Genomic DNA, 14999 nt, shown 5'->3' on the forward strand with positions numbered 1-14999 from the left:
TTTTCCCCAGCCTATGGACTTTTAACAGATTATTTTAAGCCATGTTCCTTTCTAATCCAGTTTAATCACAATTTGTTGGAATGGTATAATGTGTATGTTTAACAATGCAGAAAAACCTCAAACATACATTAGCGTAAAACCTTCCATTCTGGAAATCTTTCTGCATGCATGTGTACAGCTAAGACTGTTTTATTTTGTAATGGCCTGTGTTTGTGTTTCAGGTCGTAATGGCTGGTGCTTTCTACCCAAACTACTTTACTTTCGGACAAAGCGATGAAGAGATGGCTGTGAGAGAGCTGGCTGGAAGAGATCCCAAAACAACTGTTATGGTACGTAATGGCAAAGGGCTATCTGAGGGCCTTGCTGTCTTCCGAAATGGATGCAGGGCATTGCTGGGTGTGCAGTGATTCTCTGTTTCAACCTCACAGGTAGACCGTTGCTTCCTTACTTGTTACTATCATTTATGTGCTCTATAATTAAATGTTACTGTTCTTAACATTATATATTTTTAATTTTATTTTTTAATTGCTTTGAGGGCAATAATGGCACTTTGCAGGGAGCTTACAGTAACAGCTGAAATTTTATCATTCGAAACTTGCAAAAACTTCAAAGAATAAGCAGAGGAAGTGAACTCCTTCCAAAAACAAAATGCATCTATGACCTACTCCTATTTTTCTTAAAAGAAGTTTTATCTACAAGTCCATGGATGCACTGGGGGAAAACTAGGATCACCTCTGTCTGTCCTAGATGTCTTGGAATCAATAATATTCCTGCTTGGGTCCAGACAAAAAAAAGGCTTTCACCTTTTCGCAGTCTTCACAACCCCCCCCCCCCCCCCCCCCCCCCCCCCAAAAAAAATAATTCATAAATACTTGTTGACTTGGTCTGATGGTCTCTGGTCAGATTACATTTCTGTCCTGGCACTAGCATACTACACATTTTACCGCTTTCACTGCTTTTTCTCCTGTTCCCTTCAGGATCATTCAAAGTTTTTCCTGCTCATTGTTTTGTGGGATGTCTTTTATTTGCTCTGTTGGTTTTGGGAAATGTGCATCTTGGAGATGTTTGTAAGATAAAATGTGTATATTCTGTCTCGCTCAGTTTCAGGAAGCTTTATTAGCCTGACACTTTGTATGTGCTGAAATAATGCATAGGGCAATTTTCAAAAGCCGGTAAATTGTGCCATCTGAGAATTGCCCATCCTTTCCTTAGGAAAGAGCCTAGGTGGGAAAAAAATTGGTGAGCTCAGAGGCAGGATTAGGTTGGGGGAGCCAACAAAGCGCATGGTTTTTGCATTTTCAAAACTGAAAAAAGCAGTTGCAAGTGTATATAGGTAAGTTTTCTTGGAACAGTTTCAAAGAGGAAAAGCATGCTTGTATTGTCCCTTGAAAAACTGGTGCAAAGTCTATGGGCTACAGTAGGGCTATACTTGCTGCCCCTGGTCTCCTGCTGTAAGGGCTGCAGAATTTGACCCTTGCCACGGCAGTGGACAGTGCAATTCCCCTCTTCCCATCGGACCTTCCCAGAAAAAAATGTGGAGGCAGTGGACGGTGCAGTCTACCCTTCCGCTATCCCACCTGTATCCCCTCACTCACTGGCTCACGTTATTTGATAGTATAAGAAAAAAGGGAACACAGAATAAACCATTCAATACACTAGTATTACCACTCTCTTAAACGGTGTTAGATGTCATCTGTTACTTTGATTATAATTTTTAATTTTTTGGAATTTTTTATCATTTTTTGTTAGAAGCCTCTCGGCTCTTATATAATTAATAATTTCAAAATTAAATTAAATGTTGAAGCCGCATCAGCAAGCCAGACGAAGTACCTTATCAGCCGACAAGGTCTTCCAGACTGTTTAATCATCTGCGGTTTCAAAATGTTATCGTGTTTTTCAATTGTTTCGCAAAAATGTCAACTTTTAGACAATAACACAGTCCATACATGCATGTCTCACTTCAAATGATAGCATACAACTTTGTCAGCATATATTGTTGGTCAATAAATATAAACCTCTCAGCAACTAGCTTGAGAGTATGGGCTGGACAACAGCCGGTGTTTCGCATGAAAATGCTTCTTCAGGGGCCATACTTGTATTTAATATGTGACAAAATTCTAAGCGTGTTAAATGCCCTGCAGAATTCCAGAATTGGCTTCTGAAAATAAAAAATGTGAAAACTTTTATCAATTAATCTATAGTGCCAAGAATTCACAAATAAATTTATCTTTGTTGCAGTAATACCATCAGTTTTACTCTGACATCTTGTCTCCTCGAACCTCACCACTGGGACAGAGACCAGTCTGCGATTTAATACCATCTGGGTTCCGACATCACTGTGTCATCATCACGTTTCTGGCGATCAGTGACGTCTGAACCCAGATGGTATTAAATCGCAGACTGGTCTCTGTCCCAGTGGTGAGGTTTGAGGCTACAAGATGTCAGAGTAAAACTGACGACCACCAGAAGTTCCTAAGGTTTTCGATCCTAAGGCATCATTATCAGTTTCAGGCTCTGCCATTCGGCCTTGCCACAGCACCCAGAACGTTCACCAAGATGGTGGTGGTGGCACAGCTCCGCAAGGAAGGATTGTTGGTACATCCGTACTTGGACGATTGGCTAATTTGAGCGACGTTGGAAGCGCTTTGCCACTCAGCGATACACAGAGTGCTTCAGCTATTACAAGCACTCGGGTGGGTTGTCAATCTTGACAAGAGTCGTCTAACTCCCTCCCAGCCTTTGGAGTGCCTGGGGGCTCTATTCGATACACAAGACAAGAGTGTTTCTGACGTCTGAACGCATCCTCAAGTTGCAAAGTCAAATTCAAGTCTTGTTGTCCAAACATCCTCCAAAAGTCTGGGACTACTTGCGGGTCCTGGAATCCATGTCATCTACTCTTGAACTGGTTACATGGGCCTTCGCGCACATGCGGCCTTTACAATCAGCATTGCTTTCCCGGTGGAATCCCGTTTCTGAACAATTTCATCTACCCCTGCCTTTGACGGAATCTGCAAGGTTCAGTCTGGATTGGTGGCTACTCTTCGACAACTTGAGTCGCGGGTTCCCTTAGTGATCCCAGAGTGGATGGTGGTCACCACGGATGCGAGTCTTTCCGGTTGGGGAGCAGTTTGTCTCGGGAAGTCCGTGCAGGGCCAATGGTCCCAGGAGGAGTCTCAATGGTCCATCAATCGTCTGGAGATGAGGATGGTACGTCTAGCGTTGCAAGCCTTTTGTCTGATCCTCAAGGGGAAGTCTGTCAGGGTGCTGTCGGACAATGCGACCACGGTGGCTTACATCAATCGCCAAGAAGGGACGAAAAGCCAGCCAGTGGCGCTGGAAGCTCACCAACTAATCAGTTGGGTGGAGCACAACCTGGTCAGCATAGTGGCGTATCACATAGCCAGGGTTGACAACATTCACGCGGATTTCCTCATTCGGCATCGGCTCGATCCAGGAGAGTGGGAGTTTGCCGACGAAGCGTTTCAGCTCATTTGCGACACATGGGGCACACCCTGCATGGATCTGATGGCGACGTTCAAGAATGCCAAAGCTCCTTGCTTCTTCGCTTGACGCAAAGACACAGGAGTGGAGGGAATGGATGCTCCTAGTTCTTCCCTGGTCGTCGAACATCCTGCTCTACGTGTTCTCTCCTTGGCCTCTCATTGGCAAAGTACTCAGGCGAATAGAATTTCACCCGGCAGAAGTAATTCTGGTGGCTCCCGAATGGCTGCGTCGCCTGTGGTTTGCGGATCTGGTCAGTCTAGCGGTGGCGGGTCCTATGTGGTTTCCGGAGCTTCCGGACCTGCTGCACCAGGGGCCTGTCTGTTTCGACCTGGCTGATCGCTTCTCTCTAGCGACATGGCTTTTGAGAGGCAGCGGCTGAAGGGCAGGGGGTATTCGGATGCGGTGGTGGCTACACTTTTGAGGTTGCTTAAAACTTCCACTTCCCTGTCTTATGTTCGGGTATGGAGGATTTTCAAGTCTTGGTGTGTCGAGCGACGGATTCTTCCTACCAGAGCGTCTGTGCCAGATATTTTGTGTTTCCTTCAAGCTGGGTTAGCTAAGGGCTTATCCTGTAGTTCCTTGAGGGTGCAGGTAGCAGCTCTTGGTTGTTTACACGGTTCCATATACTGGGTACCGTTAGCTGCGCATCCTGTCGTCTTGTTTCCTTTGGGGAGCGAAGCATTTACATCCACCGGTGAGACATCCTTGTCCGTCCTGGAACTTAAATTTAGTTCTCTCGGGCGACGTTGAAAGACCTTACATTGAAGGTGGTGTTTCTAGTGGCGATTTCCTCTGCTCGTAGTGTCCGAGCTTTAGGCTTTATCATGCAGGGAACCTTTCTTAAGGATTTCAGATTCTGGAGTGTCCTTACGAACAGTTCCTTCCTAAGGTAGTTTCTTCCTTTCATTTGAAGCAATCAGTGGAGCTCCCATCCTTTTCAGAACTGGACTAGTCAGATCCTTTTTTTAAGGACTTAGAGGTTAGATGTTCGCAGGGCTTTACTGCGTTATCTGGAAGTTACCAACAGCTGTCAGGTATCGGATCATCTCTTTGTACTCTGGAGTTGTCCAAAAAGAGGTAATATGGCATCTAAGACGATGATAGCCCGATGGCTGAAAGAGGCTATCAATTCAGCATATTTGCTACATGGTAAGCGCTTACCGGTGGGGCTTAGGGTGCATTCTACCCATTCTCAGGCGGCTTCTTGGGTGGAATGCCAACAGATTTCACCGCAGGAGGTTTGCAGAGCGGCTACATGGAAATCCTTGCATACCTTTGCGAGGCATTGCCAGCTGGATGTCCAGGCCCCAGGCAAAGGGGTATTTGGAGAAGGGGTGCTGAGAGCGGGCCTCTCTGGTACATCCCAGGAGTCTGGACTGATCTGGGTACATACAGGGAAAAGAAAATTGGTTCTTACCTGATAATTTTCATTCCTGAAGTACCATGGATCAGTCCAGAGTCCTGCCTGTTTGTGTTTCTGCATAGAGGTAACGGAGAGTCCGCTCATTCTGTATTTGTTTTTCGGGTCTGCAGATCAATCTTTTCACCCTGTTTTACGGAGTCTGGTCACAGTTGGGGTTAGTGACCCGGTTCGAGTTTATGGTTCCTGTATATGGTTAGTTCGGTTTTGATCCATTCTGCTTTGACACTGGCAGACTGTGGGTGGCACCTTGGCATATATGGCAGAGTCTGTCAAAACTTTCTCTGTCTCCATCTGCTGGAGGGGAGGCAAAACCCAGGAGTCTGAACTGATCCATGATACTAAAGGAATGAAAATTATCAGGTAAGAACCAATTTTCTTTTCCCAGACCCCTTCCCTTCCTTCCTCTCCAGCCTCAATCACTAAGATCCTTTTTTCTCTAATAAAGAACAAATCAATCAACTGGACACAGAAATTTCAGAAAGTCCTTTTATTTGTATAAAGTAAAAAATAATTTGAAGTGCCAAAAAGCGGAATATAAAAATCTAAATTAAATAAATTATTGCAAATATATGCAAAATTAGGCAGATTTGCCAGATAATTGCTGTGGAATTTTGAAAAATCTGCCACAGGAAACCAGGAGCTCTGGCTATACTGGACGCCCGACTGTACCTTAACTGCTCTATTTGGACTCTCTGCATACCATAGCTACTATTATCTGTTATGTGAACCCCTCTGTATCCATTGTAACGCTAACGTGTTGTAACACACTTTGAACTCTCTGATTGGAAAAGCGTGTGATACACACAAATGAGGAAGATTTGCACCTGTGGGGGTACTTACAGAAATTGCCCCGACAGTGATTAAAAAATTAAAAAATAAATGTATAATGTGAAGAATAGTGCAACAAAATAGTTCCCTTTCTTTTCTTCCCTTTTAATCTTCCCCCTTATCCCTCCAGTCTCCTCCTCCACCTCCCTCTTGCACTTTTGGGCTGTTTTGCAGCAATAAATGTAGCAACAGCAGCTGACTGGCAGTGAGAGGGCTCAGTAATTGTGCACATGCTCCTGGCTGTAGCACGCAGGGGAAGTGGAGGAGGTGCCAATCCTGCTCTGCTGGACTGGTGCCATGGCTCAGTCCGGGAGGTAGAGGAGAGGAAACTGGCTCTAGTGAAACTCCTTTTCCTGAGGGTCCAACTGGCAGATTGCACAAATCTGGACTGAGGACTGCAGGCGACCCATGGGCTTTAAGTTGGCGGTCACCATATTCTACCCTGCACAGTAGATTCTCTGAGAGATAGATGATGCAAGTTGATGCTAACCTTGCTCTGGGCATGTAAGTCTTGGCAGGTACGATGATTGATAACCATACTGGTAATAGTATGCTTCTTTATTCCTTTGAAAATTAACTTCAATCACTGATGCTAATTAACCTCGCTATTTTTTTTTGTGTTTTTTTTTAAACAGCTGAAAAACATTCCTCCCTATGGATTCCTGTATCGTAAACAGATCCAGTCTCTCTTTAGACAGTGTGGTCAAGTCAAATCCATTGTGTTTGATGGTTCAAAGTAAGATTTTTGCCTTTTTATATATTTTTTTTTTTATTAGAAGCTTGAACTGAATGACTGTCTAAAAATAAATTAGAATTGCACTTTAGGCTGTTAAAATCTTTAGTTACTGTCATATAAGCCTATAATTGGTATTGGTTTGGTGCTCTTGCCTGCAGGGCGTTCTCCATTTGCTGCACTTGATCCTGACCTTACACTGAAGGGATTGTAATGCAGAGATCTTTTCTCATAAAGAGAAGCAGGGCCAGTTGGGAGGCCTGGGCCTCGAGCTCAAAGGTGGCCTTAAATTTAGACATGTTAATTTTTGTGGGGTTGGTTTTTTTTTATTCCTTATAGACCATGCCAGACTAGCCCAGCAGATGAAAACATAGAAAATAAGCTCAAAGCTGACTTCACTCCCCCTTTAGGGGTCTGGTGCTGCTTTCATTTTTTCAGTATTTATAGATTTAGATTTATTATATTTTATATGCCGCCTATGCAAATGCCCTAGGCAGCTTATAACCAACAAGAAAATTATTACTTAACTGCTAATTTTCGTTCCTGTAGTACCATGGATCAGTCCGGACAGTGGGTTATGTCCCCAATCCAGCAGATGGAGTCAGCACAAGCTTTGAGGGGGCGTATCCACATATACCACTACCCCCTCTACTGGAGTTCAGTATCGAGTATATCAAAGCCCGAGTAGAAACCCCCAAAGGATCAAGTTTGTAGAAAAACAGTTTGTAATGAAAACAACCGTAACCGCAACAAGTAACTGCAAAAATCCTACCAACTTGTAGGGAGTTTTGAAAAACAGTGAAAAGAAAAGCAACTGAGAAGACACAGAAAACCTGCGAGCAAGAGGCCGCGCAGAGATGAGCAGGACGAAGAAACCAAACGCGGTGGGCGTCTGGACTGATCCATGGTACTACAGGAACGAAAATTAGCAGGTAAGTAATAATTTTCTTTTCCCTGTACGTACCTGGATCAGTCCAGACAGTGGGATGTACCCAAGCTTCCCTAAACCGGGTTGGGTCCTGCGAGGCCTGCTCGGAGAACCTGCTCGCCAAAGTGTCCGGAGATGGAGGAGGCGAGGTGCAGGCGATAGTGCCTCGAACGTGTGCAACGATTTCCAGGTAGCTGCTCTACAGATTTCCTGAGTAGAGACCGAGCGAGCCTCCGCCCAGGAAGCCGCCTGAGAGCGTGTAGAATGAGCTACAATGCCGGGTGGGGGAGTCCGCCCCGCCCCAATGTAGGAAGCGGCAATGCCCGCCTTCAGCCATCTTGCAATGGTCGTCTTCGAGGCCTGAGAACCCTTCTTGGGACCGGACCAAAGCACGAAGAGATGGTCAGAAATCCGGATCTCGTTGGTAGCCTCCAGATAGAGACGCAGAGTGCGCTTGACATCCAAGAGTCGAAGAGCCTTTGGCTCGGAGGAAGAGAAGGACGGCAATTCCACCGTCTGGTTCACATGGAATGCAGACACCACCTTCGGAAGGAACGATGGCACGGTGCGAAGTGACACTCCAGAGTCGGAGAAACGCAGATAAGGCTCTCTACACGACAGAGCCTGCAACTCCGAAATGTGGCGAGCGGAACAGATGGCCACCAGGAATACCGTCTTGAGGGTGAGATCTTTGATTGTTGCACCGCGCAGTGGCTCGAACGGTGGGCCCGACAGGGAGCGAAGCACAAGGTTGAGACTCCAGGAAGGACAAGGGTCCCGTAACGGAGGCCGTAAATGCTCGACACCCTTGAGGAAACGAGCAATGTCCGGGTGCTGTAGCAGAGAGCCCCCATCGCGCAACAGCGAACCCAAGGCGGCCACTTGTACCCGTAGGGAATTATAGGCGAGCCCTTTGTCCACCCCCGCCTGTAAAAACTGAAAGATCTGAGGAACAGAAGCCGTAGTGGGTCTCGTGTCCTGGCTGGCACACCACAGCTCGAATGCCTTCCAGACTCGAACGTAGGCCACTGACGTCGATGTCTTGTGTGCACGCAGCAGCGTGGATACTACTGCCTCCGGGTAGCCCCGGCGTCTGAGGCGGCGCCTCTCAAAAGCCATGCTGCAAGACAGAAGAGTTCTGCCTGATCGAAAAATACCGGTCCCTGGCGTAGGAGTCGGGGGAGATGACCCAGCCTGATGGGTCCGTCAATCACCAGCTGGAGAAGATCCGCGAACCAGGGACGCCTGGGCCACTCCGGCGCGACGAAGATCACGGGCCCCTGATGACTTTCTATTCTGCGAATAGTTCTGCCCACTAGTGGCCAAGGTGGAAAGACGTAGAGCAGGAGATGCGGCGGCCACGGGAGAACCAGGGCATCCACTCCCTCTGCGCCGCGTTCTCTCCGCCGACTGAAGAAACGCGGAGCCTTTGCGTTTAGGGCGGACGCCATCAGGTCCAAGTGGGGTGTCCCCCACCGGTGGATGAGGAGCTGCATCGCTTCGGAGAGAGCCCACTCTCCGGGATCCAGGAGTTGGCGACTTAGGAAGTCCACCTGGACGTTGTCCACCCCGGTGATGTGAGAAGCCGCTAACCGGACAAGATGCCGCTCCGCCCACTGCATTAGCAGCGCCGCCTCCAGCACGACCTGCGGACTGCGAGTGCTGCCTTGTCGGTTGATGTAGGCCACCGTGGTGGCGTTGTCCGACAGGATCCGGACCTCCCGATTCCGAAGAAGTGGCAGGAAACGCCGCAGAGCCAGTCGGACCGCTCTGGTCTCCAGACGGTTGATTGACCACGTAGACTCCTCCGTCAACCACGTTCCCTGCGTGGCGCTGCGATTGCACACTGCTCCCCAACCCGTCAGACTGGCGTCGGTGGTAACCACCACCCAGTTGGGCACAGCGAGAGACATCCCGCGGGCCAGATGCAACGGGTCCAACCACCAGCCCAGACTGTTCCTGGCCGGTTGAGGGAGCGGGAGTACTATCTGGTAGAGATGTGAATCGGAACTGATATCGGATCCGATTCTGGTTCCGATTCATCTCTACTATCTGGTAGTCTTGCGAGAGAGGCTTCCAACGGGAGAGCAGCGCCCACTGTAATGGCCGGAGATGCGCAAACGCCTAAGGGACCAGGTCGATGCTGGAACCCATCACTCCCAGGAGTTGTAGGTAGTCCCAGGAGGTGGGATCCTGTAACGCAGAGAATCTCTGTATGTGATCCCGCAAAGATTGAGCCTTGTCCTGGTGCAGAAAAACTTTGCCCAGGCGGGTGTCGAAAGTCGCCCCCCAGAAGTCCAATCTCTGTGAAGGCACGAGCGAGCTCTTGGCGAAGTTCACCACCCATCCCAGGGATCGCAGGAACTGGATCACCCTGGCTACCGCTGTGCGCCCGTGGTTGAAGGACTTCGCCCGGATAAGCCAATCGTCCAGATAGGGGTGGACCAGAATGCCCTCCTTCCGAAGGGCTGCCGCCACTACCACCATGATCTTGGTGAAGGTGCGCGGCGCCGTCGCCAATCCGAACGGGAGCGCCGTGAACTGGAAATGCTGGTCCAGAATCTTGAAACGGAGAAGCCGGTGATAGTCCGGACGAATGGGAATATGCAGGTAGGCCTCCGTCAGATTCAGGGAGGCGAGGAACTCCCCCCGATGCACCGCCGCGATCACAGACCGTAATGTTTCCATGCGGAACCGAACCACCCGCAGGGATTTGTTGATTTCCTTGAGGTCCAGGATGGGTCGGAAGGATCCGTCCTTCTTTGGAACGACGAAGTAGATGGAATAGTGGCCCGAGCCCACCTCTCCGAAGGGAACGGGTGCAATGGCATCGATCTCCTGAAGCCTGTCCAGCGTCATCTGAACCGCCCTTCTCTTGTCGGTCGAACCGTCATAAGGACATATAACAAGAGTCTTTATCCCATTCTTCAGGACTTCACGTCTCAGCAATCATACCCGGGTATGATTGCTGAGACGTGAAGTCCTGAAGAATGGGATAAAGACTTTTGTTATGTCCTTTACATGCCCCTGACGAAGCTTATGGGTGAAACACTGGCCGTGTTGGGCTATAATATGTTCAAGCATTAATAGATTAAGAGTCTCTCTTGAACCAACGGAGGACTTTTTAAGAAAAACAAAAAACTTTTTGATGAAAATATTTTTGAATTAATAAAATACATAAAGGCGGCGAATGATTGAGAAGACCGGTTGGTGTCTTAAGAAAGGTCACACAATGTCAGGCTTGCTGACGCCTTCTATAGCCACTTTCATTTGATTTGATTTGATTCCACTTTAATATTGATAGCATATGGTTTTGGTGGATATTTTTGACTCTTTGTGTTAATAGTAGACTTCAGTTACCCCAATATTGACTGGGTAAATGTATCATCTGTACATGCTAGAGATATAAAGTTCCTGGATGGAATAAATGACATTTTTATGGAGCAATTGGTTCAGGAACAGACAAGAGGGAGCAATTTTAGATCTAATTCTAAGTGGAGCACAGGATTTGGTGAGAGAGGTAACGGTGGTGGGGCCGCTTGGCAATAGTGATCATAATATGATCAAATTTGAATTAATGACTGGAAGGGGGACAGTAAGCAAATCCATGACTCTCGTGCTAAACTTTCAAAAGGAAAACTTTGATAAAGTGAGAAAAATTGTTAGAAAAAAACTGAAAGGAGCAGCTACAAAGGTAAAAAGGATGCAAGAGGCGTGGTCATTGTTTAAAAAAAAACAAAAAAACCCCATCCTAGAAGCACAGTCCAGATGTATTCCACACATTAAAAAAGGTGGAAAGAAGGCAAAACGATTACCGGCATGGTTAAAACAGCAGGTGAAAGAAGCTATTTTAGCCAAAAGATCTTCATTCAAATATTGGAAGAAGGATCCGATCCATCAGAAGAATATAGGATAATGCATAAGCGTTGGCAAGTTAAATGTAAGACATTGATAAGACAGGCTAAGAGAGAATTTGAAAAGAAGTTGGCCGTAGAGGCAAAAATTCACAGTAAAAACTTTTTAAAATATATCCGAAGCAGAAAGCCTGTGAGTTAGTCAGTTGGACCGTTAGACGATAGAGGGGGTTAAAGGGGCACTTAGAGAAGATTAAATGATTTCTTTGCTTCGGTGTTTACTAAAGAGTATGTTGGGGAGATACCCGTTCCAGAGAAGGTTTTCATGGGTAATGATTCAGATGGACTGAACCAAATCACGGTGAACCTAGAAGATGTGGTAGGCCTGATTGACCTGGACCGGATGGTATACACCCCAGGGTTCTGAAGGAACTAAAAAATGAAATTTCAGACCTATTAGTAAACATTTGTAACCTACCATTAAAATCATCCATTGTACCTGAAGACTGGAGGATAGCTAATGTAACCCCAATATTTAAAAAAGGTTCCAGGGGCGATCCGGGAAACTACAGACCGGTTAGCCTGACTTCAGTGCCAGGAAAAATAGTGGAAAGTGTTCTAAGCATCAAAATCACAGAACTTATAGAAAGAAATGGTTTAATGGAACAAAGTCAGCATGGCTTCACCCAAGGCAAGTTTTGCCTCACAAATCTGCTTCACTTTTTTGAAGGAGTTAATAAGCACGTGGATAAAGATGAACCAGTTGATGTAGTGTACTTGGATTTTGAGAAGGCGTTTGACAAAGTTCCTCATGAGAGGCTTCTAGGAAAAGTAGAAAGTCATGGTATAGGTGGTGATGTCCTTTCATGGATTACAAACTGGCTAAAAGACAGGAAACAGTGTAGGATTAAATGGACAATTTTCTAAGTAAACACAAGCAGATTGTGCTAAATTGCAGGAAGAACTTGTGAGACTGGAAAATTGGGCATCGACATGGCAGATGAAATTTAATGTGGATAAGTGCAAGGTGATGCATATAGGGAAAAATAACCCATGCTATAGTTACACAGTTAAGTTCCATATTAGGTGCTACCACCCAAGAAAGAGATTTAGGCGTCATAGTGGATAAGACATTGAAATTCTTAAGAACATAAGAAATTGCCATGTTGGGTCAGACCAAGGGTCCATCAAGGCCAGCATCCTGTTTCCAACAGAGGCCAAAACCAGGCCTCAAGAACCTGGCAATTACCCAAACACTAAGAAGAACCCATACTACAGATGCAATTAATAGCAGTGGCTATTCCCTAAGTATAATTGATTAATAGCCATTAATGGACTTCTCCTCCAAGAACTTATCCAAACCTTTTTTGAACCCAGCTGCACTAACTGCACTAACCACCTCCTCTGGCAACAAATTCCAGAGCTTTATTGTGCGTTGAGTGAGAGAGAATTTTCTCCGATTAGTCTTAAATGCTCTCGCCTGGATACAATCTTATCTCCAAAATCGCTTTTTTACTGTCTTAGTGGATAACAACGAATCTGACCCAATCAGTCTCCCTCAAGGTGTGCCCCAAGGCTCTTCCCTCTCCTCTACCCTCTTTAATATATACATGCTTCCCCTTACCACTCTTCTCACCAACCTTCACATCAAGCATTTCATTTATGCAGACGATGTGCAAATCATATTCCACTTCTCTGACTCCTTCCAAACTGCACTACAAAACTGGGAATCCTGCCTTTCCTCCATCAACCAACTCCTCACAGACATGCACCTGGCTCTAAATCCCAACAAGACTGAGCTATTAATCATTTCTAATAAGCAGCCGCTTCCAGCCATCCCACTCGCATACGCATCTACCACTTTCTCCGCGCACATTCGCAATTTGGGTGTCCTCATTGATAATCATCTTACTTTTAAACCATTTATTAACTCCATCATAAAGGAATGCTATTTTAAGCTACAAACGATAAAAAACTCAGACCCCTGCTACACTATTCTGATTTCCGTACAGTACTTCAGTCTATTATTCTGTCTAAAATAGACTACTGTAACGCACTCCTCCTTGGCATCCCCGCAACACACACCAAACCGTTACAACTATTACAAAACGCTGCCGCTCGTATACTGTCAAACTCTTTAAAAAAAAAAAAAAAAAAAAAAAGAGACCATATCACTCCCACACTTATCGAACTACATTGGCTCCCAATACACTCACAAATACTTTATAAAGCACTCTCCCTCATCCATAAATTCTGTTAAACTCAAACCTCAATTGGATCAACCCCCCTCTCCTCCCCCGTACCTCTAATAGACCTACCCGCCCAGCCCTTCAAGGAACCCTACGTACCCAATCCATCAAATCTTTCAAACTCTCCTCCACTATAAGCAGAGCTTTTTCCCTTGCCGGCCCCACCATATGGAACTCCTTGCCTCATGATATACGCATGGAGACCTCCACTCCCAAATTAAAAAAAAAACTGAAAACCTGGCTTTTCCGGCAAGCTTACGCCATGTCACCTCCCCCTACATAAAAAATTCCCTGTCAGCAATCGAGTAACTTTTCAACTCCCCATTCCTGTTACCTCCTCCACCGAATTTTGACTAAGAATGCTTTATGACCGCTGGCTCTTGTACATTGTTATTATGTTATAGTTGTATTTTTTTATTGATTATTGATTTTTGTTATGCTTTTCTGTATTATCCACACTTCCTGTTAATTGTATTCATCTGTTACTTGTAAGGGCTCCGCCCAAAAGTTATTTGTTTTATGTAAACCGATACGATGTGCGAACGGCTATCGGTATAGAAGAGACTTTAAATAAATAAATAAATAAATGTGTTACTTGCTAACTTCATGGAATGCCCCCTAGTCCTTCTATTATTCGAAAGGGTAAATAACCGAGTCACATCTACTCGTTCAAGACCTCTCATGATCTTAAAGACCTCTATCATATCCCCCCTCAGCCGTCTCTTCTCCAAGCTGAACAGCCCTAACCTCATTAGCCTTTCCTCATAGGGGAGCTGTTCCATCCCCTTTATCGTTTTGGTTGCCCTTCTCTGTACCTTCTCCATCGCAACTATATCTTTTTTGAGATGCGGCGACCAGAATTGTACACAGTATTCAAGGTGCGGTCTCACCATGGAGCGATACAGAGGCATTATGACATTTTCCGTTTTATTAACCATTTCCTTCCTAATAATACCTAACATTCTTTTTGCTTTTTTGACTGCTGCAGCACACTGAGCCGACGATTTTAAAGTATTATCCACTATGATGCCTAGATCTTTTTCCTGGGTGGTAGCTCCTAATATAGAACCTAACATCATGTAACTACAGCAAGGGTTATTTTTCCCTATATGCAACACCTTGCACTTGTCCACAAATTTCATCTGCCATTTGGATGCCCAATCTTCCAGTCTTGCAAGGTCCTCCTGTAATGTATCACAGTCTGCTTGTGATTTAACTACTCTGAATAATTTTGTATCATCCGCAAATTTGATAACCTCACTCGTCTTATTCCTTTCCAGATCATTTATATATATATTGAAAAGCACCGGTCCAAGTACAGATCCCTGAGGCACTCCACAGTTTACCCTTTTCCACTGAGAAAATTGACCATTTAATCCTACTCTGTTTCCTGTCTTTTAACCAGTTTGTAATCCACGAAAGGACATTGCCTCCTATCCCATGACTTTTTAGTTTTCGTAGAAGCCTCTCATGAGGGACT

The 14999-nt window shown here is 45.7% G+C and overlaps 1 protein-coding gene across 2 annotated transcripts in view; it reads left to right on the forward strand.

The window, feature by feature from the left end:
• TDRD9 (tudor domain containing 9) overlaps positions 1-14999 on the forward strand; it is a 292409-nt gene that overhangs the window by 154594 nt on the left and 122816 nt on the right. For both annotated transcript variants that reach the window (XM_029598050.1, XM_029598051.1), the window contains exons 22-23: positions 222-329; positions 6391-6491. In XM_029598050.1, coding sequence (XP_029453910.1) covers positions 222-329; positions 6391-6491 — 209 coding nt within the window. The remainder of the gene's footprint in view (positions 1-221; positions 330-6390; positions 6492-14999) is intronic.

The sequence above is a fragment of the Rhinatrema bivittatum genome, chromosome 4 (assembly GCF_901001135.1).
Source record: "Rhinatrema bivittatum chromosome 4, aRhiBiv1.1, whole genome shotgun sequence".
NCBI lineage: Eukaryota > Metazoa > Chordata > Amphibia > Gymnophiona > Rhinatrematidae > Rhinatrema > Rhinatrema bivittatum.